Here is a 23,214-nt window from a genome sequence, read left to right on the forward strand (position 1 = left end):
AAGTATAGTCGTACATTTTTTTCTCTGTGTGCTCATAATATTTGTTCGTCTATGTTCAGGAGCTCCAGTATATAACAGCTGGACCCCCGTTGTCGTCGTCGTTATTACCCCCTCTTGCGTACTATATGGTGATTGTCATCGAAAGCGTTGCGCATACATCCAATAAAGACCGAAATAACGATGACCAATTTTCGCTTTTACTGAGAGTTTCGTGCCAGTCGAATTGCCAATCGACTTTTAGTAAGTCAACAATTTTTATCACAGTATCGGGATATTGATGATCGTTGAATGTTGTTCGAAGTTTCTATGAAGCTTTTGGTTTCTACACGCTATGAACAATAAATTCATGACATTGCAATCAAAAGAGTTTAACGAGCTTACTGTCAGCTCATAATCACAAACGATTGTTTCATTTTTCTAAAATATCAAAGCGGTATCGATTTCTACATCAAGGTCATGGTAGCGACCTGCGGCATGAATACCGGAGACGCAACTAGCGCGACACTACACACCGTTGAGTCAAGTCGTGCTCGCTTCGAGCTTGGTTCAAGGCCTGAGAGAGCTCTTAATTAATTAACAATCTCGAGAGCATTTACTACTAGCTCGTCGGCAACTTATTTCGGGCTCACAAGACCTAGCTAGCACGAAGAGAGCACGTTAATGTTCAAGCTTGATGGCAGATTTTTAGGTTCGCCGGCGAACTCGCTTGTGGACATAGGACTCTCAAGCGACTTGCTTGCATCCGCAAAACCCACAAGGAATAGTTATATTGTTATAAACATTTGTTTAGATTAGGTACTCTCTTTAACCTATTGCGTGATTCTGAATTGAAATTGTTACATTTTCAAGTAAGTATTTATTTTGATTGACGAGATACTATTCTATTAAACCCGTCACAAATATAAATTGAAATTGAAATTATTATCATTTTATATTTATCACGATTAAAGATGACATACAACCAACTTTTTTTAATGGAAAAAATATTGTATTTTGTAATGCAAAGTATAACAATAGAGACGAAAAAATAATCATTTATGCGGATAAGTAAATAATTATGAATCAAGTCCATTTTTAGGCCAACAGGACGAAATAAATATGTTGTATATTTTCGTATTATTGTATATTTATACCAATATTTTATAATTAATGAATTTTTCAAAATAAATAATTATTAAACTATAACTATATCAAATGTATTATTCTATTTTATATAAAACTCTATACTTTCAAGTACATTAAGTATATCTGTTTTAATGGTTTCTGGTGGTAAACTAAGTCAGGTTTTAAGATTGTTAATACTATTTCTTTGAATTGAAATAAATACATTAATAAATCGTATTTTTCAGAGAAATATTCTACATCCAATATATTGTGTAGCCATATTTATTCTGGTAATTTATGTTTGCTCCATGCATGAACTTGGAGAAACTTTATTACATCAACATTATCGGTAAAATGTAAAGGTCGACAGGCCTCTAACTTTACATTTATATATCGAAGCCTACAATTGAATCAGTCTTACTATTACTGATATATCATTTTCCAGGACTCTCCTGTGTAATAAAGTCATGTCTGCAGACTTTAGTTCAGTATTGACGATATTGAATTTGATACATGGACAATTATTTATGTACAATGTGTTACACACACATATATATATATAATGGATAAATTATGCTTTAATTATTGTCCATGTAATCGATTCTATTTCATTAAACATTTTAGAGAAATTAATTTTTTAATGAAAATGAAATTCTTTTATAATTTAACTTAATAATATCTACAATGGCTAAAAAGTTATAAAGTGTTGGGAAATTCCGTAATCAGTGCAGTGAAAAAGTCCTCATAGCGCGCGTGTCTGGCCCCCCTTGCGTGCTCAGTGGTGATATATTTTCCAGAGAGAGAGAGAGAGAGAGAGAGAGAGAGAGAGAGAGAGAGAGAGAGAGAGAGAGAGAGAGTCGCGGGTGGGGCGCTTTTGTTATTCGTCCTGGCCCGTAGACAAGGACAATGCTATACCATGACGACGCGCCGCTGCTTTGTTCGAGCTGACCGTCAGTTGACTGCAAGTAAAGAAAGTCAGTGGGTTTCACTTTCAGGGATGGATCTAGTCGATCGTTTTTCATTTTCATTAGGAAAATTTTTTTTTTGTTAGCGAAGATTATTTATTAATGAAATTGCTACCTGACTGATTTTGATAGTCTTTGAACTTCAACGTCATTGTTGCGAAAAAGGGGACATTTTAGTTTAAGCATATAAACAAATTACGATCAATTAAATTATTAGTCTTATTCGTCAGAAAACTATATTTATTACGTGAGTCGAGTTTTAATCAAAGGTTTCCTCATTAATTATGCTTATTAGTCGTTTCATAATTGCTGTATGATTTGTCGTCAGAGATAAGCCTGATTCAATCATCGCCGAATTTGAAAAGTATGACTCAACTGCTATAAAGCAGCAGATGCGTATATGTTATATATAATGCTATATAAGTGTAGTATTTATTTGAAAACGCATAAATTTTCGACGTCTGTATTTCACATTCTAAATAACATTGTCTGTAAAATATTAGAAATGAAAATTGAGTTATAGAAATCGAGGATTATATGATCAATCAATCTATTTGAACTACTTAAAATTGTTTCAATGTTCATTTTGTTAACTTGTAGAAATCATTAATTAAAAAACGCGCGGAGAACGAAACAATTAATTAATTTTCTTTTGTATATATTGTAAGTAAAAGGGCCTTAAAAGTTATTATTCAGCCCTGGATAAATTCAAAATCCCGCTATAAGCCTCGGTGTAAAATATATGATGACGTCAGTATTGGGGTAATAGTACAGTCACCAACTACAAATAAAGCCCAAGAATGACGAGGGAGGGAAGGGAGAAATAGCGGTGTAAAAAAGGGGAGGCTTCTTCCCGTTTCCGGCTGTCAAGAGTAGAGCGAGAGAGAGAGAGAGAGAGAGAGAGAGAAAGAGAGAGAGAGAGAGAGAGAGAGAACCAATTTGCTGTCGTGCCGGTCAGTGCTGTGCTGTTGTGTTGTGATCGTCGTCGATGCTCTCTTGTGCAACTTGGAGGTGTGTATACTTCGTAGGTATATATTCCGCGTACACACGCGAGGTCATTGCCTTTTTGTTGTCGCTCTATAGCAAGCGACCGCAATGTTAGTTTCTATTTTCGGGGGTTACCTTCCGTTTCTTTCTTGTACTTACATCCGCTATACAACACGCAACCCCCTCCTCTCACGTAATTAAACTTTACAACACTGGGCTTCTTTCGGTGATATAAGACTGGTTAGTGAAGATTTTCACGTAACCAAGCTCTTTAAATGCCTTCGATTTGTGTTTTGTCTGGCTTGAACGAATGTCTATTTTCATGAGTAGTTGGAGTGGTATACCGCCGCTACAGCGATTGCTTCGATAAAAAGTGTATTTGAGGGTGGGTTTTTTTTTGTTATCGAGCCGGTTGGTGCGTATAGGTGTTTGTTGTATATCAAGTGCTGAGTGTATGAGTGAGTTTTTTGTTTTGAATGCTGGACTTTGCGCTGCTAAGACTTACACACGCATATACGTCTTTTTTCTGCAGATAAAGAATGTTTTTGGTAGAAAGTAACACTGTTTTCTAATGCGAATGAATCTTTTGAAGTAATTGAGTTTAGTTTATTTCAGGGTAAATGGATTTATATAATTGATGAAACTATTCACTATTAAACTATTAAAGTTCATTGTCAAGTTTGGGGTCTGTATATTTAATTTATGTATCTTGTATTGCATTTTTTAAGACATTATGTAAGTTCCGTTTTATCTATGAATTAAAAATATCATTATTAAAAATTGATAGTTTACAGAAGTAAAACTAACTGAAAAAAATTATAGGATTGAATGTTTTTTTGGCAATAGAATAAACATATACTAATGAGTATTGTGTAATTTGAATTTATAACTATAAATGGTTTGGTTAGTAGGAAGTTTATGAATGGAATCAATTAACAATTTTTATTTTCATCCAACAATGACAGATTCTTTACAATTGACAATCTGTTTTGACACATACTTTTATTTTTATTTTAGATTACATGATTCAGTAATACAAAGGCTAACAATAAAACAATAGTAGCTAAAAGTTAGAGTCATGGCGTGGAGATTCAAGGCATCAAAGTACAAAAATGCAACTCCTATTGTGCCAAAGCCTGAAGCATGCATCCGTGACATATGTGTTGGATCTTATCAAACTTATGGGAATAATATAGCTGCTTCTGCAGCTTTTATGGCATTCAACGTTGATCATAATGGTGCGAGCCCATTTATTATTCATTTCTATTGTTTTTAATCCATTTGTCCTAGATTAGAATTAGAATGTTTCTTAGATAATATATATAAAGCTGTTATAAAAAATCAATACTTAATGAGCATGAAAGCTATTTATGTAACAATTAACAGAAAGCTCATGGAAGCATAAATTTCTTTGAAAAGTGATAAACTTGTGATAACAATGTCTTGCAGGTTCTAGTCTGGCTGTTTTACCATTGGAAGATTGTGGTAGAAAGAGCAAAACAATGCCTTTACTCCATGCACATGCAGATACTGTAACTGATATAGATTTCTCTCCCTTTCATGATGGACTTTTAGCAACTGGATCTCAAGATTGCTTGGTATTATTTTATGGCTGAAACACTTTTATATGTTTAAATATTTTACTTGAAACAAAGTATTTCAATTTATGACTATTTATAATTATAGGTAAAGATATGGCACATTCCTGAAGCTGGTTTGGAAGAATCTCTGTGTAACCCAGAATGCACATTTTCCCATCGCCAGAGGAGAGTGGAAGTTGTCCACTGGCATCCTACTGCTGAACATTTGCTGACAACTGTTTCTTATACAAATTTGTCTCTCTGGGATGTTCTTGCACAGAAAGAATTATTCTGTAGATATCCCTTATTTACTCTTAATTCATTATTTTTTTACAAAAGCTTTCTAACTATCCAATATTATCATAGCCAATAACGACCATAAGGAAGTAATACAATCAACAAGTTGGAAATATGACGGTACTCTACTTGCGACATCCTGCAAAGATAAGCAAGTAAGAATTATAGATCCACGAGCTGCAAGAAACATTGTTCAAGCTGCTTCCAGTCATCAAAGTATCAAGGATTCCAGAATTGTCTGGCTTGGTAACAGCGACAAGGTGTTGACTACTGGATTTGATGCAGCAAGATTAAGACAAGTTTATATTCGCGATGTGAGAATGCTCAGTGATCCGATTAAAACATTAGAACTAGACTGTAGCACTGGGTAAGCTAAATTCTTCAGCTACAGGGATATTTTTTTTTTTTGCAAATTAAAAAAACATTATTTTTTAAATGAACTTTATCTTTCTAGAATTTTGATGCCCCTCTACGATCCAGACACGAATATGCTATTCCTTGCTGGAAAAGGCGACACAACGATATTGTATATGGAAGTAACGGACAAGGATCCATACTTGGTAGAAGGTATCCGTCATAGTGGCGAGCAAACTAAGGGCGTATGCCTCGTGCCCAAGCGAGCCTTGAACGTAATGCAGGCCGAAGTTAATCGTGTATTACAACTCACCTCAAGTATGGTCATTCCGATAATGTACCAAGTGCCACGAAAGGTAATTTTCATTAGTTTCATCGCTCAGATTATTAATTAAATCCGCGAATAATATGTATATATCATTTATCGTTCACAGACTTATCGAGATTTCCATGCGGATATCTATCCTGAGACAGCAGGTTGTGTAGCGCAAAATACCGCTGTTGCATGGATTCAAGGACATAATCTCGGCGTTCCCAAGATCTCACTTGATCCAGCTAAAAGAACCAAGGGCGAGGAACCAATCACAGTACGATTTTTTTGTTGTAATTTTATGATTTTTTTGAGATTTCAGTTGATTATTGCGATACATTAACAATAGATTGTATGCTTGTGAGTGTGAGTGTGTTAGTTGACGTTTCGTGTATTATTATTTTGTTTCTTTCAGATTATTAATATGTATTGCACTTATTATTTTTTTTATTAATATCGTTGATTTTTTTTATTCCATGGTTAACAATTAAGTCATCTGTTATTTAGTTGCTGTGGATTTACAGATAATTTATACATACACTTTTGGCACATATCTATGTCGTATTTGTTGTTATCATTTGATATTGTTCTTTCACTTTTTTCAGATATCCGTTTAAATTTATGTAGTTTATTTGTTATTTCTCTCTCCTTCTGAAATCTGGCACCGTTAAACCGTAGTTTTTGTATATTATGTGTAAGTAAGATACGATTATTTATTAGCTTATTTATTTTAATCATTTAATCATTTATTTTTAATAATTGTTACTATATAAACTTCTCTAAGGCGATGTAAACTTATTAAATGATTTTTGAAATATTAGTTTAATTAGATTTTCAAAGTTCACAACGTCTTAAAATAAAAAAGATTTATAAATATATTTCGACAGTGACTAGTAAATTTTACGTAGCTTGCTTGTAGCATCAGAGCAGTACAACCAGTGATTGCCAAAAACGACCACATGTACACTCCAACCCCGAACCTTCCCCCCGCACACTAAACGACCTCTCAAAATCTTCAGGTACACAAAGGCAATCTAGCAGATTTGAAGAATAACCAGCAAGAGGTGAAACTCGAAGTCCGCCAGCAAAAAGCAATTGCAATGTCAACACCAAAGGGCTACACAAAGATGCAGTCCTACATCATTCAAGACACGAATGATGTGTTACCAGAGAAAAACGATTACAATGACGATAAAGAAGAGTACAAAAAAGCAGAGATTGATAAATTGGAAGACGAGAAATCATGCAAATTGCAGAACGGCACGCAACCAGTGCCACCGAAGCCATTGCCAAGGTCTTCCCGTGCAAACAGTCTTTCCGACGAAAGCGGCAAAGATGAACCGAAACCTGTTGCTAGACCAAGAACCACTCAAAGTCCTGGTTCTGTCGTCACTTCCGTTAATCCCAATTGTATTGGAGGATATAAGGTTTGCCGATGAAGGATTGACGTTTTCTTTTTTCTCGTTTAGGATGTCTATATTGTATGTGTGTGGGTGTACGTGACTTGCTACTTATCAAGAATACTCATAGTGCTCATTATATATATATGTGTGTGTGTGTGTATATATATATATATATATATATATATATATACACGTATGTATATAAACACACACTTGAAACTTTTGTTTAACATTAGCCAATCAAAATTAATTTATTTGCTTTAGTTTCATCGTTGCTCATCTCTTGCCAAAAACCTATTAACGATTGTGTTGTTTACAGCCTCGTCTAGGACCAAAGCCATTCCAAGCGAAATCAGCTAGCCAAGAGTTTTCGTTTGATAAAATTTTCTCAGTGCCACAAGCACCATTAAACGATAGCAATGGTCACAGTGATGTTTATGAAAATTTAAAAGACAACGACAACGATGTTGATAAATCACCGACTTACGAAATCGAGCGTAAAGATTCTGAAGCTGCCAAGAGTGATTCTAGTTCGATCGAGGAAGATGCCAATTCTAGCGATTCGGGTTACAAACCCAAGACACCAAGTACTGCCGAGAGACGCAGACTTTTTGAGAACAAGGTTAAAGACGAATCACCGGAGAACGAAGATGCAGGTAATTTCGAGAGAGGAGGTTCCAATAGAAACTCCATCGCCGAAAGACGAAGATTGTACGAGAACAAGTCTGCATCGGTGACCGATGGAAATCTTGCGGAAAAAGCTGCTTCTTGTTCGCCTACTTCTATGAAACGCAGAGACTCTTTCAAGAGTAAGAGTGACATTATCAAGGATGATGATACAAAGAAGATTGTTCCCATGATTCGACAGCAGAGTGTGCCTGCTGAGAAAATTGAAAAACCGGAACCAGTTAGCACTCCTACTCCTAAGAGAACGTCCACTGTTTTCGGTTAGTATGTTAGATTCCTTGAGAAATTATTTTACATCGAAGATAATATTTATTGTGAATGTTGATTTATTAGGAAGAGTATCTAAATTCAGACATCTCAAGGGTACACCTGGTCATAAGTCGACGCATATCGAGAACATTCGTAATATCAGTCGTCAAATTTCTGGCGAGTGTGATGGATTTCATGGTTAGCAATCAATTCTAATTGAAAAATATAAAAAAAACAACGATAAGTAACATATGATTTCATGTTTATAGCTAATTCTGATCGCGTGGCAGTACCGTTAAGCGGGCCAGGCGGCAAGATAGCCGTTTTGGAGTTGAAGAAAACGGGAAGATTGCCGGATGGAGTGATGCCGGCTTTGGTGCATGGAGCTACTGTTATGGACTTCCAGTGGGATCCTTTTGATAATCAACGTCTTGCAGTTGGCAAGTTAATCTTTCTGACAAGAATTTTTTCTTAAAATGTGCCGAACATAATTTTTCTTTCGCTACTTCTAGCATGCGATGATGGTATAATCCGACTCTGGGAAATTCCAAGCGCTGGCTTGACTGAACCTACCAATGAGCCACACGATACAATCGAAGCTCACGCGGATAAAATTTATTTGATTAAATTTCATCCTCTAGCTGCTGACATTCTCGCATCTGCATCATATGACATGACCGTGAAAATATGGGACCTCGCACCCCTTAAATCCCGAGAATCAATTAAAAGTCAGATTACTTTGCTCGGTCATACTGATCAAATCTTCAGTCTTGCATGGTCACCTTGTGGCCAATATCTTTCTACCACTTGTAAGGATGGAAATTTGAGAATTTATAAGCCTCGCAGTAGTGATACTCCTATTCGAGAGGGTAAAGGACCTGTTGGTACAAGAGGTGCAAGAGTTGTATGGGCACTCGATGGACGATTCTTAGTTGTTATGGGATTTGACAAGTAAGTTTATTGACATAGTAATTTCGAGGAATTCTTTATCTCACAATTAACATTTGTTTTTTAGAGTTTCCGAGCGACAGATAATGGTTTTCAAAGCTGGTAATCTTAATGCACCTTTGAATACCATTGGTTTAGATGTTTCTCCAGCAATTTTGATGCCATTTTACGATGAAGATAGCTCTACTTTGTTCCTCACAGGACGGGTATGTTTGGAAAATTTTTATGTGATTTTTACTTGAGATCTTATTTTTAGAACTGATCTTGTAAATAATACAGGGAGATACAACAATCTACGCGTTCGAAGTAACAGAAGAAGCTCCATACATTTGCCCGCTAAGTCATCATCGCTGTGCTTCTTTGCATCAAGGTTTATCATTTTTATCGAAGAATAAGTGCGACGTTGCAATCGTTGAATTCGCGTCAGCTTTGAGATTGACAAATAATACGATTGAACCTTTGAGCTTCACTGTACCCAGAATAAAGGTAAAATATCTACAAATAAAAGTTTTATATGCGACGAAAAATTATCTTATTATGAATTTTCTTCTCTATCTAAGAGCGAACTTTTCCAAGATGATTTGTTCCCACCAACAAAAATTACATGGAAATCAACGATGACTTCGAACGAATGGCTCGGGGGAGGTAATAAGCAGGCGCCGAGGATTAGTTTGAAACCTCCAGGAATGGATAATTGTAAGTTTTACACTACATTCAATATTAAATGTTCATGGATTTTAATTAAATTTTTTTTTTTCATTTTAGTGACAGAAAGTCAGGGACAAGCGGTCGTAACTGCACCAGTTTCGGTCAAGCAAAACTCAGGAAACATATCTACATCTCAGCCTTATAATAGACTGTCTCAATACCAATCAAAGTATATGGATGTAAGTAACCTTTCTTTTAGCGTAAACGAGCACGATTAAAAAGAAAATTATGAAATAATTGGTATTATTATCGTGACTGATTATATTGATGCATAAATTTTTTTATTTGAAGTTTATCAATTTTTTTCTTTAAATTTATACAGCAGTAAATGACAATGTCAAATTTTATAAACTTTAGTATACATAATATTTTATCAATTTTATAAATAACGTGCATCACCTATGTCGTGCCAGTGTTCATTGTAATTTTTTTGATGTTGTGTGAACTATAGATACAAACTAAATTGAGCAATCTGGTGGGCGATGTAGTGACTGGCCCACTAGAACAAGATTACATGGAAGGTGTGGACGAACATGAATGGGTACGCTATGGCATCTCAGTTTTCCTTAATTTAATTCTCACACTTCTTATCTTTTTCTCAATTGATTCTATGTTGCTTTGCTTTATTTGCGATCGTTTATGAAACCGGTAAACGAATTTATTTATTATTATTATTATATTTTGACCATCGCTGAATTTGTCAGTATTCTAATGAAATTGTCCTTTTTTTGTTTTCTCTCTTACAGGATGAATAAATAATTGCATTTTGACGGCTGATTTGTCAAGAATGATAATTTTTTTACGTCGGACGAGATTTATTACGTGTAGAGGGGTATTTGTGCAAAGGTATGGAATTGTCCAAAGTTACGTGAATAATTAATGGTTATGCCATAAGCATAATTCCTATTTATTTATTACATTGTACACATAATTTAGCTGATCTTTATTCTTGTAACATTTATTGCGCTCTGTTCGTAACTGTGTACGAACATAATGATGCGGAAAAAATAGCTGATCTATTTGTATTGTATGTTGAGTGATACGCATTCGTTTTTTTATTTGTATGAATTTTATTAAGTAGCTAAAGAAACGAAAGTTTAATTGTGCTTAAAAAGAAAACAAAAAAAAAAAGAGAAAGAGATCAAGTGATTAGCAAGGAGTTTCCTACAATAAAAAAAGAAAGCAAACGTGATGATAGTTCTAGTCTGGAAACGCGTCTCTTAGGATCTTTCTATTAATGCCTAATCTAATACTAACGATATAGTATTATTATATCAAGAGCTAAATTATAAGCGATAAGTTGATAAGAAAGGTGAGGCAGAAAAAGAAAAAAAATCAGAATCACACTCTTATAATTGTTCGGTTATCAGAGAAATGCGCTGTTGATAAAGTCTTTTTCTATATTGATGAAGAATTTTAATCAGTACATCCAAATATCATGGAACAGTGGGACAGATGGAGGAACGTTTTATAGAACGAGATACATATATTGATTTTAAAAAGTACTACCGTTATAAGAGGAATAAGAAGCTCATTTTATTCTAAGTTTAAACGCACATTTTTAGGCTATCTATTAAACGAAGTATTATTGTTAGTGGTAGAGATACGTGTGATCAAATATTTGTAATCTAGACGAAGTACTACCAGACATAATTAAAAAAAGAACAAAAAAAGGTTCGTTCATGATCATCTTTCAGTATTTGTGAAATGTAGACATTTTATCGTTTCTTTTTGGGGGAATAGAAAAATTGCTAGCTTTGAAATAGAGAAAAATAACAGTGTGCAAAGAGTCAAAATCTATTTTACACTCGCTATAATGACACACTTTTGCTACGACGTATTTTATTACGAATATGACGATGTATAAGTATACACCTTTTTACACAATAGTCTTTTGAGAAAATAAAAAAGTAGTTACCACTTCAATAGTGTCATCTGTGCAAACTCGAAGTGCTCTATAAGGATAAACATTTCTGATATCTTATACCGATTTTCTATGACGCTATTAAATATAAAACATACAAAAGTTTCAAGTGCAATCAAAAAGTCACCTTTTTGGTGCCAAACAAGGATAATTTTAATGAATTATTAAACTTGCATTAACCATGACTTTAAGGACAACTGCTTCAATACATTCCATTGTGGAACTACTTTTAGATTTTAGGTATAATGTTACCTAAGGTGAGATTATAATGAAGATTAACAAACAATAATTTAAAATTACGATGATACATCTTATTCGGTATTCATTTTATGTGGGAAAAACTGAACAGAGTTAGTACTTTTATAGCGCAAATGTTTTTACAAATGATGAAAAAAATGATGTAAGCGGGTTTTGATAATTAACTGCAAAAAGAGATCACATCAATGAGATTATGATGTAGTTAGATCTTTGTAACAATATTATATCTTATATGTAATTCTCTTATAAAAAAAGTATTTCTACTCCAAATGGTGTTCTCTTTTCCCAGCTCCATTAATTAATAAGACGAGGAAAATTCGTGAAATTTTTTTATTGTAAATTATATTTTAATCTGTTAGTTTCATATATATATATATTTTTTTTTTAAATTGATTTACTTAACATACAATGTTTCCAAAAATGAAACAAATTAATTGAAAATACAAGAATGGATTATAAAACACGTATATAATTATATATAAAAAATTATATTATAACTTAATTAAAATCAACTAGTGTGTCCAACTCTGTCCCTTGGTATTAACCTGAGTTCTGAACCATGCTTCAAAAAGACATTACCTAAACAATTTATTTTCATGGAAAACAAAAATCACAAATTTATAAAAAAATTTAAGAATCGTTTTTAATAATACAATACCAGCAGTTTGTTGTGGATTGATGCCAACTCCATCATCTGTTATAATAGCAGATGTAGCAGGGGCAACTTTAAATTCCTCAGCTGCATATTTTAACACAGCAGTGAAAGGTGTCTCTTCTGGTACTTTGAGGCTACAATATTATATACATGCTTACAAGGAACCCCTCCCCCCTAACCCGACCCATTGATTTCAATATTCTTTTGATATGTTGTAAATTATAAAAAAATAAGTAACACGTGCTTTCTTTTTATCGATAGAAAAATACTTTGAGGGGATGAAACCACCGTCAAAAGTCCATTTTCAAAAATGAATTTTGCAATTTATCTCAAGTTCTAATTGATATTTTACACTGAAATTAATTTTATTTCACTTCTCATGTAAATGCGGAACTAATACATGCAATTCCGACCATAAGGGATGCAACTCAACCTTTTTTTTTATCGACAGTTCCACCATTTTTGTAAGTCATATGTAATGTATATTATTATTGTAAATAACCTACGATGTTTTTTCTAGCTTGTTGGCTCATTAAAATTTTTTTTTCATATAAATAGGCACAAAAATGGTAGAATTATCAATAAAAAACAGGTTGAGTTACATCCCTCATGGTCGGAACTACATGTATCAGTTCCGCAATTACGTGAGAAGTGAAATGAAATTTATTTCATTGTAAAATATCAATCAGAACTTGAGATAAATTGCAAAATTTATTTTTGAGGGTAGACTTAACAGCAAATTCCATCCCCTCAAAGTGTTTTTCCATTGATAAAAAAACGTGTTATTTATTTCTCTATGATCTATAACATTAAAATAATATTGAAATTGGTAAAGTCGAGTTGGAGAGGTTTCCTTGTTAGATGCACTTAATTTACATAAATCTTTTGTCAAGACATGCATAGAATATCCTATTGGACTAACAAAGTCAATCCTAATTTATTCAATACAATAGCTGAATTTTACAAATTAAACAACAAAACATAACACCACTCTTAAGTGTTTATAACATGCAGTGTTTTTCTATATCATTCCAAACCGCATCTAGCTCCTTGGCTGTTTTAATCCTATTAATGATCATTTCATAAAGACCATCAGGGCCATCTAGCAAACAGTTTATCACATTTTTCAAATCACTGTAAGAAAATCCAGAATCCGTAATCCAATAATTTTCTTTATCATGGTTCATATTCCTTCCAATGTAAAAAGTGGTATCAACATAGCTAAGTTGAAATTTTGAATTATCGTTTAAAAGTTTTAAAAGAACTTTTCTATCAAGATCTTTCAGCTCAGAGTATAGTTGTACGTCATTACCTTCTAATTTTTTAGTGAAAAATTCTAGTATCATTAGATTGACTGTGCTTTCTGATTTTGATTTGTAGGCCATTTTTATCAATTTTGAAATATGCTGTTTATCAAACATTTCTATCAGGTATTCTATAACTTTTTTTTTCTTTCCAACTTTAATTTCATTTTCCCATGAAGCTATTCTTAATTCATCCTCAATATCTGATTCAGAAATATCTAAATTTTTGAAAAGTTGCAAGATAGTATTTGCTTGCATTGAATTCATCATTATATGATTAATGTTTGTTCTTAATCTAATACTTCCACAGTTTTCAACATAAACTTTGATAACTTCATCGACAAACTCATTTGATACTTTCTCTTGTTTTAAATATAATTCGAAAATTTTATCACAGGCATTGCTTAAATCTGTACATTTGTATGTAATGTTTTTTTTTTTATTTAACATCCAAGTTTTTATATGACTTTCAAATTCTATTTCTTTTTTCTCTTTTTGCACTTTTTTAATCAATTGTTCAATGAACATGCAAGTTTGAAAATATTGTTTCATTAGATTCATATCTTCTTTTGATAAAACTTCAGGATTTTCGAGAGTTTCGCAATAGAAGTCTATGATGGTTAGTATTTTATTCATGTTTTCCATCTTGTTGTGAACAATCAAATAGAATCCTATTAAAAGTTCTACTCCTTTCTTCTTACAACTTTAACTTATGTATGTATTGTTCAATGACATTACTATTATGATAAAACAATTTGAAAGCATGTCTTGACAAAAGATTCCCTGTTACATTTTAAAATTTCAACCTACACTTTGAATGGCAGCTTTGGATCAGATGTTAGCGTAATCTTGAAGGTAACTTTAGACCTGCAAAATGAATATTGAAACACTATGAATTACATGCATTGAACTCATTGACTTTCATTAATGTGTTTATATCAAAGTTAAGAGAAAGTTGTTAAAAAGTTTGAATTAAGATCACTATCTTAAAAAAATATCACATCGCAGTTTTTAGAATTTCATAATCAATCATACGCATTACTCTATTTACATGAAACGTAAAGTGAGAGCTAACATATGCCACGGATATTAGAGGAGTTACACTACAAACGTGATTATTCCTTCGCTATTCTTATTTTTTTATTATTTAACGTAGAAATTAAAATAAACTAAATTAATTACTTACGTCATATTATATTCTTAAAATTAATTACTGCAATAATTAACGAGCATGGAATGATAAGTAGATGAATTTCGCTCCCGCTTTGGTAGCAAAATTGACGAACCTGAAACCAGCTGTGGAGGGCATTTTGAGAATGCACAAACTTTCATTTGTGTACTGTGCTGGGTTGAGCTAAGAAAAAGTGGCCAGCGGTGCACTTCAGTCTATATATTTGTGGCCAGTTCAGTATCCGTGATAGCCACAAATGTATACACTGAAGTGCACTGCTGCTCACTTCTTAACTCGATCCAGAGCTGGTCGCACAAAGCGCGCTATAAAGGCTAATTCACACTAAATTCAAAAAAATTTTGTCAAAATGTATATTTGTCGATTTTTTAAATATATGTAGATGTAAATGAAAAATAGTATTTATCAGATTTTATACATTTCAATAATCCTATATTTCTATAATTTAATAATATATGTGGTGTAGATATAAAAAACGTATTTGTAACATAAAAATGAAAAAATTGTTTGTAATTATGAAGCTGATGGTTTAGAGATTTATAAGCTATCTTTCATTATTGTAATGTAATAAATTTATTGTTTAATATATTTTTATAATAAGTATTTATATGTTTATTTTGTGATTTGTAGAAAATGTTTACTTATTATATATTTGATTTCCTGACAAAGAAACAGCTACCCTATATCCGCTCTTTTCATCGCTTCGGTCGCTTCGATCGCTATGGCTGGTCACTTACAAGTACTATATACATTTGAGGTTCGGGAAAAATAAAAGTTATTTAACATTTATATAAATTGTTAGTTACAAGTATTTTAACGTATAAATTATTTAAAACATTGTACCATTATTTTCATTTTATCATTACTTCTAAAACTCTATGTATTCCAACATAGTAGTTGTCATAATTGACATACTTTCAAAATTGTAAAAACAATATTCGAGTCGATTCGATACAAATAGTTATTTATAAATGTAATGACTGTCCATTTGATTATTTGTAGAGTAAATTTACTATTCAATATATTATGTAAAGTATCTGAAAGTAAGTTTCAGCATTTGTGCCGTTTTAAGATAGATTTCATTATATACTTTCAAAAATTTGAAAACTTTTTTTCATATTACAAGGAACTTTGACAATAAGGTAAATATATTAACTTTGTAAATTTTTTACCATAATGATCACAAATACGTTCAGCCTTTCTTATCACATTGTAAATTAGATTTTTCTACAAGTTATTAGTATAAGTGACCAGCCATAGCGACCGAAGCGACCGTATGTATAGGCGTATATGGTCGCTGTTTTTTTGCCACGGATTGATTGATTATGATACATCATAGATTACTAATTACTATACGAATATGGATTTATTATTTACCTTTTTTAGATGAAACATGATAATAAGATATATAAATTATTAATCATACATTATAATTTATGAGTGGAATAATTAAGCAAACAAGGGTTTTCCATCATCAAAAGATCATACTGTATCATTCGTAATTAACTCAATACATTTATTACTGTTGGTTTTTCTTAAAAAAAGAAATAAATCGCTCCTCGATCCTCATCGCGAAAGGCTAGATATTTCTATATTGCCTATATAGATATATCTGCAGTCCATGCGGTCTTTGATGGCAGCGCAGCAGCGAACTCGCCATGTGTCTCTCAGCCAACATGGCCACCGGCAAGGGCCTCGTCGCAATCCTGCGCCCGCGGAATTTTGGCCTCCTAGGCTGCAGCAAATCGCACACTGAATTGTCAACAAGTTTGCCACGATGTGCAGATTGTCGTCGACATCTTCACAACGGCACCCTCACTGTCGAGCCAGGACTAGGGCTCACGACACAAAAGTGTGAGTAGCTGATTACATCATTTCTTACGCTGTCTTGTTTGTGATTTTCTCGGAGTGTCGCGTGATTTTTGCATGTAAAATTTAATTTTGATAATTATTTTGTCGTTCTAGTGAATAAGTATGAGGGTATATTTTAGTTTTGACATTTGTACGTCGGGTCGCGATAAGATTGACATAACCTTTAACGGCTACATGTAATAGCTTGTCTTTATATCACGTTGTGATTCGTAATGTATTTTTCGATACTCCGTGCGCAAAGTGCGTCTTTCCCGCACACTCGATAGAAAAAGTGCGTTGAAAATCACACTTTCCACACGTATCAAAAAATACGGTACGGCACATGTTCGGGAAAGAGTTTCTCGTCTCGTGTACCTTTCCACCCTCGCCTCGCTCGGGTGTAAACGCCACTCGAGACAAGAATCTACTTTCCCGCACTTGTATCGTAATGTACTATTAATCGGGTTTCTTCGTTTCTTTCACTTTTCAATCAATTCCGACATTTTGCGTTAAATAGTTGATGATTTTTAATTTTATTTATCCACTGAAATTAATCTCAATTTTATTTTAATTTTATTTAAATATTCGGATTTTATTCCAATATTATACTTGATGTATTATAGATAATATTATAATTTAGATATACATTTTGTATGTAGATCGATTACTTTCTCTATAAATACTGTTTGTTATTGCATGCAAGTGTTGGCAACATTATAGCAAGTTTTAGTTCATTGTAAAATCACTGACGGTTATAACTACATTGTTTAATTTTCAAAGTGTAACTAACTTACGTTCTACTTACAGTCTCATCAGCTGGACAATTACAAAGTCACAGGAAGTTTCACTTATCAAATGGATTATTAGCAGCAAAAAGGAATTACTATGAAATACTAGGTGTATCAAGAAATGCAGCAGCGAAAGACATTAAAAAAGCATACTATCAATTGGCTAAAAAATATCATCCAGACACAAATAAGGATGATCCAAATGCCAGTAAAAAGTTTCAAGAAGTTTCAGAAGCTTATGAGGTTCTTAGTGATGATACCAAAAGGAAAGAATATGACACATGGGGAGCAACTTCGGAACAAATGGGCATGGGACAACCTCCACCTGGTGGAAGGGATCCAAACCATAGAGATTTCAATTGGCAGTTTAAATCAACCATCAATCCTGAAGAATTGTTTAGAAAGATTTTTGGTGAAGCTGGCTTCAAGAGTGGAGGTTTTTCTGATTTTGAGGATTTTGCAGAATCTAACTATGGTTTTGGTGCCGCACAAGAAGTAAGTTTCAAATTCATTCAAAAATACTATAGTTCATTAATTCTTTTAAATAAGATTTATTTTTTTAATTCCAGTTGATAATGAATTTAACATTTCCGCAAGCTGCCAGAGGTGTTAACAAGGATATAAATATCAATGTAGTCGATACATGTCCAAAATGTCAAGGCAGTAGATGTGAACTAGGTTTCAAACCGGTAAAATGTCATTACTGTAATGGCACTGGAATGGAAACAATAAGTACTGGACCATTCGTTATGCGTTCAACGTGTAGACAGTGCCACGGTACCCGAATGTACATAAAACATCCCTGTAATGAATGTGAGGGAAAAGGACAAACGGTAATTATAACTTGCATTAAATGTTCTAAAATAAAAATTGCATATATTGATATTTTGTTGGTTTTTGATTCTTTCTGCAGGTTCAGCGCAAAAAGGTGACAGTGCCAGTACCAGCAGGCGTCGAGGACGGCCAAACAGTACGCATGGCAGTAGGCAATAAAGAAATCTTCATAACATTCCGCGTGGAGAAGTCTAAGTACTTCCGTCGCGATGGCCCAGATATTCACACGGACGCTGATATAAGCATCTCTCAGGCATTATTGGGTGGAACGACGCGTATCGAAGGTGTCTATGAGACATTAACCATTCAAATTCGACCTGGTACCTCGTCTCATACACTCGTACGTATGAATGGCAAGGGTATGAAGAAAGTTAACACTAATGGATACGGCGATCATTACGTTCACATTAAAATCAAAGTACCAGTGAACCTCAACAACAAGCAAAGAGCTTTGATTCAGGCTTACGCGGAGTTGGAGGACGATACGCCTGGCACGATACAGGGTATTACTACGAAAACGGATGGTAAGGAGCGTTGGAACAGTTGATGCTTTCAAGCTGAATGATGAATTTTTTGTTAATCGAGATAAAACTGTAGAGATTTGAGATATATTTACTGTAGAAGCACGCCGCGATCTTCTTATTTTATCCCGAAGCGCGAGAGTGAGAGAGATTACGAGATTGGTAATGAATATACTTAATTACCGCTTGAGTTTCCCCGCGTGTAATCGTATACACGTTTGTTATAGCTTTATTTATAGTACTTGTGAATAAAAGCATTGAAAAACAGATTGTGATATGCCTTATTTGAGAATTTTTCTAATGTTATCTATTGTACTTTGAATGATCGTCAATAAAGTTGAGTAAAGATACAGAGTCGTTTTGGTTTTTGAAATCACTCAACACGATCGACTTTGTAAAAGAAACTTGACAATACTGAAGCACGAGGTAGGTAATTCTTTTACCTTTGAAAGTGTATGCTTTGTTAAAAATGGCCCTGGAAAAATTCTTTTTGCGAGATATGGCATTCGAGTCTGTTTTGAGTTGTTTATGTGAAAGAAAAAAAACAAACTTGTCGATTACTTTTTCTAGGCACGTGGGCGCAAACTCAAGCGAATGCAAGCGATTCTAGCAAAATGAGTCAAGGTGAAGGCTTGCTTAGTAAGGTCAAGAGAGCGATTTTCGGATAGATTATTATTGTTAGGTGAGTTAGGTGAGTGCGATTAATGATCTTGGACAATGGATAGTTTAGCTTTTGTGTAATCGTGCAATGAACTTTTCTTTGTCGATTCCCACAGTAACAGTTAACATACTTCGAATTTTGATAATAGCCCTTTTAAATTTATAAAATCTAATTTTTTTTTAATTACGTAACAAGAATGTAATTTTTCAGGTACTAAACATTGTTGCTCAGAACCATTCGACCTCATGGATTTACTTCGAGAAGCTTTACGAGACGACAAAGTACCAGTAAGAGCCAAGTCTTTAACTGTAAATGATCCATCCGATAAGATGCAAGAAACTTCAGACGATGAAAACGAACGACGAAAAATGCCATAAATATACGCACTCGATATTGTAAAAGTCAAATATATGAAAAACAGGAGACAGACCCTAAAGAATTAAAGTTACAAACTTATTTCAAAAAGCGCCACCAAAGATCAATTTTATAAATTGAATGTTTCTTTAACTTTAATAAGTAAAAATGATAGATAATATAGATGAAACTTGGTATCTAAACCTTTTTGGAAAAAGTTAATATTTCAAGATATTTAACGAATTGTTCAACTTTTAACGATTAAGCTAATTGTTTCACTGTAACAAAAGAAATATTTCGATTTATATCTATATCAAGCGCTTTTCAAATGGTTGTTTATTAAAACATACTTGGTTGCTGTTTTTTTTTCGTTACATTACTATCGCGTGCGTGAATGCTTATATACAATTAAATAGAAATAAAAGAGATAAAAATAACATTTACTTTTTCTATCTATTTTCTTTCTTTTTTTATTTTATAAGTACATATTCTTTCTGAAAAGCAGAAAATGCTTTAGGTTATTAATTACGGCTGTTAATCACTTTTCATCGTTCGTTTAGATAGTAGAATGTTTTGTTTTCTTAGTGAATATTCGTTTTCCATACGTTTGTAGCTGATTGTTCTGTTAAAAAATTGTTTTTAATAAATCAACATGTATAGTTTAACCTAGTAGTTTTTATATTTCCAAAGCAATATCTTTTTTATTTAATATTTCACTAGTAATGTCAGACGTGCTTCGAGCGTTCTTGTCTTCTTTTTCATTTCTTGTCATATTAATTAACATAAATTACTTTTTTCAAACGTAGATTTTTCAATTTTTTTACAAAAACCCCTATAATTATAGCGGAATTAGCAAAGCAGTTGCGCGTATTCCAAATTCATAATTTATCACATAAAAAACTGCTATAAATAATTAATCTTTTAGTTTTTTACAACTGTATGGGTCACATAACTATTAAAAGATTATTCTACTCTGAATAAAAAGTGTAACAATATAATATTTATTTCCATATAACAAAATTTCAGATTACCGATTAGTAATAGAAAATATTCAGAACAATTCCAAAGCATAACCTCTTCTTATTACGAAACAATTAACTTGTTGCTAGTTTCATAACATGAGTCGTAAAACAATAACATTATAGTTTATTTTTTTACTTTTATTATCTTCAAATTGACCCAAATCAATTATGATAACTTGAATTTTACTACTAAAATCTTAACTTGAAACCATAAACACACGCTAATTATCCGCCAGTATATTACGTGGCCATATTTCAGCCAATCACATAACGAATAAAATACTTCAACATGTCATCTATCACATTTTTATAAATGCACATTTTATAAGGGGATTATATAATTATAATAAGTAGATTCTGGCGGACCTGTCGTGTCTTCGCTCACTCGTGTTTCAATAAATTTGTGTTCTTCACTGTCTCATACTTATTAGTTGCCAGTAATTATAATCACAGTTATACAGAAATTAAGAACGAATTCTTATACATCATGATATATTTTATGTATAAAAAAAAAATAAAAGAAATTACTTTGTACAAATATAATGAAACTGTTTTACAATGAATATATAATGAAACTGACCAAACAAATTGGTATTTCTAAAATTACATTTTCTCGTCTTTTAAACACTTGGAAGATAAAATTATAAAAAATGCAGACAAGTTTCGTTTGAAAATAAAAACGGAATTTCGAAAAATGTAAAAATAACATTTAGATAAATGAAATAACTAAAGCGAATAGTCAACTTTCAAGATAACTGCTTTTTGTTTAGATTATTTGCTACACGATTTCATTTGTAGTTCATTAACTGATAAAACTTTTTTCAAAGTATCTATATAACGTGAATATACTTTTGAAATACAAAAATCCTCAAATCTGTTAGGACAAATAATCAACAACCTTGTCATTTATTTGAATACATGTTACATTTGAAATATTTGGCAGTGAAATTTTGGAGTGGGAAATTTAATTTGAAAAATAAACTTTTTTTAAGAAACAAAATAAAAAAACACTGGAATACTAAGATTTTGATTGACAAAGCTCGGTGTAGTACGTAACTCTTAACACAGATTTCTTAAAAAATTTTTCAAATGAATGATCTAACTTCAATGTCAGCAATACTGTCGTCATTTATAATTTTATATTTTAAGTAACATGGGAAATGAAATAACTAATAACTATCTAAAATCACAATTATATTTTTGTGAAAGGATCAAAATTATCATAAAATAAAAAATTAAAAAACCATTTTGCGGTTAATATTATTCCAAACCTTTTTTTATTGTACGAAAAAGGCGTCTTTTTTAAAAAGCAACCAATAAGGTCCATTGTTAGCGTCTTTAAGTATATAAATATTCATTTGACTGAATTTCAATAGAAATACAATGTATGCGTATGTGCGCGGGCGTATGTGTGTGTATACTATCGTTACATATAATATATCGTTATTCGATATAGCCGATTTTTTGATTGCTAATTTTCTTCATGTCAAAGTATTTAGATTCTATATGTTAAGTAAGTAGTTGATATTATCTTTTCCTCATCGTTTACATATTACATGAATATCGAGTGAATGTTATCGAGTAAACGTACACTCTTGGTCGGATAACTTGTGGAACGTATTATTTATACATGTGGCAACATGCTCGTTTATTATTTATACGGATTATGAATAAGTTTTCTTTGTTTTTGTTTTAAATGAGCCTCGCACCGAACCATCCACCATCGTTAAAAGCTACGTTGTAACAAAACTATACATTATTAGTTAGTAATACTTTCTGTATGACTCGTGCACAATATCACCATTTTCCGAGTAATTTCTACATTGTCAATTCGCCATTTTTCGAATGTAAATGAAAATGTCGACGTTACTTGGCGTGTCCAGCATCTAATGGATCCGATAGAGGTTGCGCCGATGAGCACCGCTGTCGAAGAAAGCAGCGTGCCGCAGGAGAGATGACCGGCAAAGCTCGAAGGCAGGAGCAGGTGGCCGTTAGGCGGGCACGAGAAGGCCGTACCGCAAGCCAACGTTCGTCAGGCTCTGCGTGGCCGACACCTTGAGCACGGCCACGGCGACCGCGGCGATCGTCACTGCGCCCTCGAGGTACAGGCCGTAGAGGACGCGCACGTAGCCGGCGACGGTGGACAGGCCGCCGGCCGCCGTGAAGTCCAGCGGGAAGAGCAGACTGTCGGAGAGGGGGCGCAGCCGCGCCACGCCGAAGCACAGGATGCCCAGGACGTAGTAGGCACCTGCGGCCGGACA

General features: G+C 33.2%; 5 protein-coding genes across 15 annotated transcripts in view; 2 read left to right on the top strand and 3 right to left on the bottom strand.

The window, feature by feature from the left end:
- The first annotated feature begins 2,966 nt into the window (after window positions 1-2,966).
- Window positions 2,967-12,031, top strand: LOC131665855 (coronin-7). Of its 7 annotated transcripts, none has more exons than XM_058938024.1 (18): window positions 2,967-3,080; window positions 4,074-4,294; window positions 4,506-4,654; window positions 4,743-4,929; window positions 5,003-5,300; window positions 5,388-5,643; window positions 5,722-5,874; window positions 6,617-7,024; window positions 7,320-7,947; window positions 8,021-8,134; window positions 8,206-8,376; window positions 8,449-8,887; window positions 8,952-9,090; window positions 9,164-9,370; window positions 9,445-9,580; window positions 9,650-9,771; window positions 10,044-10,240; window positions 10,339-12,031. In XM_058938024.1, exons 2-17 carry the CDS (start codon window positions 4,135-4,137, stop codon window positions 10,233-10,235), a joined length of 3,759 nt encoding a protein of 1,252 aa, XP_058794007.1. In that variant the 5' UTR covers window positions 2,967-3,080; window positions 4,074-4,134; the 3' UTR covers window positions 10,236-10,240; window positions 10,339-12,031. The 7 variants fall into 7 exon arrangements, with proteins under 7 accessions (XP_058794007.1, XP_058794012.1, XP_058794011.1 ...); XM_058938029.1 differs by having other exon boundaries at window positions 10,044-10,133; XM_058938028.1 differs by having other exon boundaries at window positions 10,044-10,133; window positions 10,379-12,031.
- Window positions 12,032-12,097: 66 nt separating this feature from the next.
- LOC131665763 (ubiquitin-fold modifier 1) lies at window positions 12,098-15,082 on the bottom strand. Its single transcript, XM_058937872.1, has 4 exons — window positions 14,920-15,082; window positions 14,544-14,600; window positions 12,433-12,563; window positions 12,098-12,353 (listed from the first exon to the last, which is right to left on the bottom strand). The coding sequence occupies exons 1-4, from the start codon at window positions 14,922-14,924 to the stop codon at window positions 12,283-12,285; spliced, it is 264 nt and encodes an 87-aa protein (XP_058793855.1). The 5' UTR covers window positions 14,925-15,082; the 3' UTR covers window positions 12,098-12,282.
- Window positions 12,605-14,533, bottom strand: LOC131665762 (uncharacterized). The gene has a single exon (XM_058937871.1). It carries the CDS (start codon window positions 14,376-14,378, stop codon window positions 13,431-13,433), a length of 948 nt encoding a protein of 315 aa, XP_058793854.1. The 5' UTR covers window positions 14,379-14,533; the 3' UTR covers window positions 12,605-13,430.
- Window positions 15,083-16,569: 1,487 nt separating the features above from the next.
- On the top strand, window positions 16,570-20,368 carry LOC131665732 (protein tumorous imaginal discs, mitochondrial-like). Of its 3 annotated transcripts, none has more exons than XM_058937807.1 (6): window positions 16,570-16,776; window positions 17,581-18,056; window positions 18,131-18,394; window positions 18,475-18,919; window positions 19,487-19,607; window positions 19,788-19,922. In XM_058937807.1, the coding sequence occupies exons 1-5, from the start codon at window positions 16,581-16,583 to the stop codon at window positions 19,582-19,584; spliced, it is 1,479 nt and encodes a 492-aa protein (XP_058793790.1). In that variant the 5' UTR covers window positions 16,570-16,580; the 3' UTR covers window positions 19,585-19,607; window positions 19,788-19,922. The 3 variants fall into 3 exon arrangements, with proteins under 3 accessions (XP_058793790.1, XP_058793791.1, XP_058793789.1); XM_058937808.1 differs by having other exon boundaries at window positions 19,487-19,598; window positions 19,788-19,917; XM_058937806.1 differs by lacking the exon at window positions 19,487-19,607 and having other exon boundaries at window positions 19,788-20,368.
- A 124-nt stretch (window positions 20,369-20,492) lies between these two features.
- Window positions 20,493-23,214, bottom strand: part of LOC131665731 (uncharacterized) — a 62,497-nt gene continuing 59,775 nt past the window's right edge. For all 3 annotated transcript variants that reach the window (XM_058937805.1, XM_058937803.1, XM_058937804.1), the window contains one exon: window positions 20,493-23,201. In XM_058937805.1, coding sequence (XP_058793788.1) covers window positions 22,945-23,201 — 257 coding nt within the window. In that variant the 3' untranslated portion in view covers window positions 20,493-22,944. The remainder of the gene's footprint in view (window positions 23,202-23,214) is intronic.

The sequence above is a fragment of the Phymastichus coffea genome, unplaced genomic scaffold, assembly GCF_024137745.1.
Source record: "Phymastichus coffea isolate CEN01 unplaced genomic scaffold, Cenicafe_Pcof_1.1 PCOF00054, whole genome shotgun sequence".
Classification (NCBI taxonomy): domain Eukaryota; kingdom Metazoa; phylum Arthropoda; class Insecta; order Hymenoptera; family Eulophidae; genus Phymastichus; species Phymastichus coffea.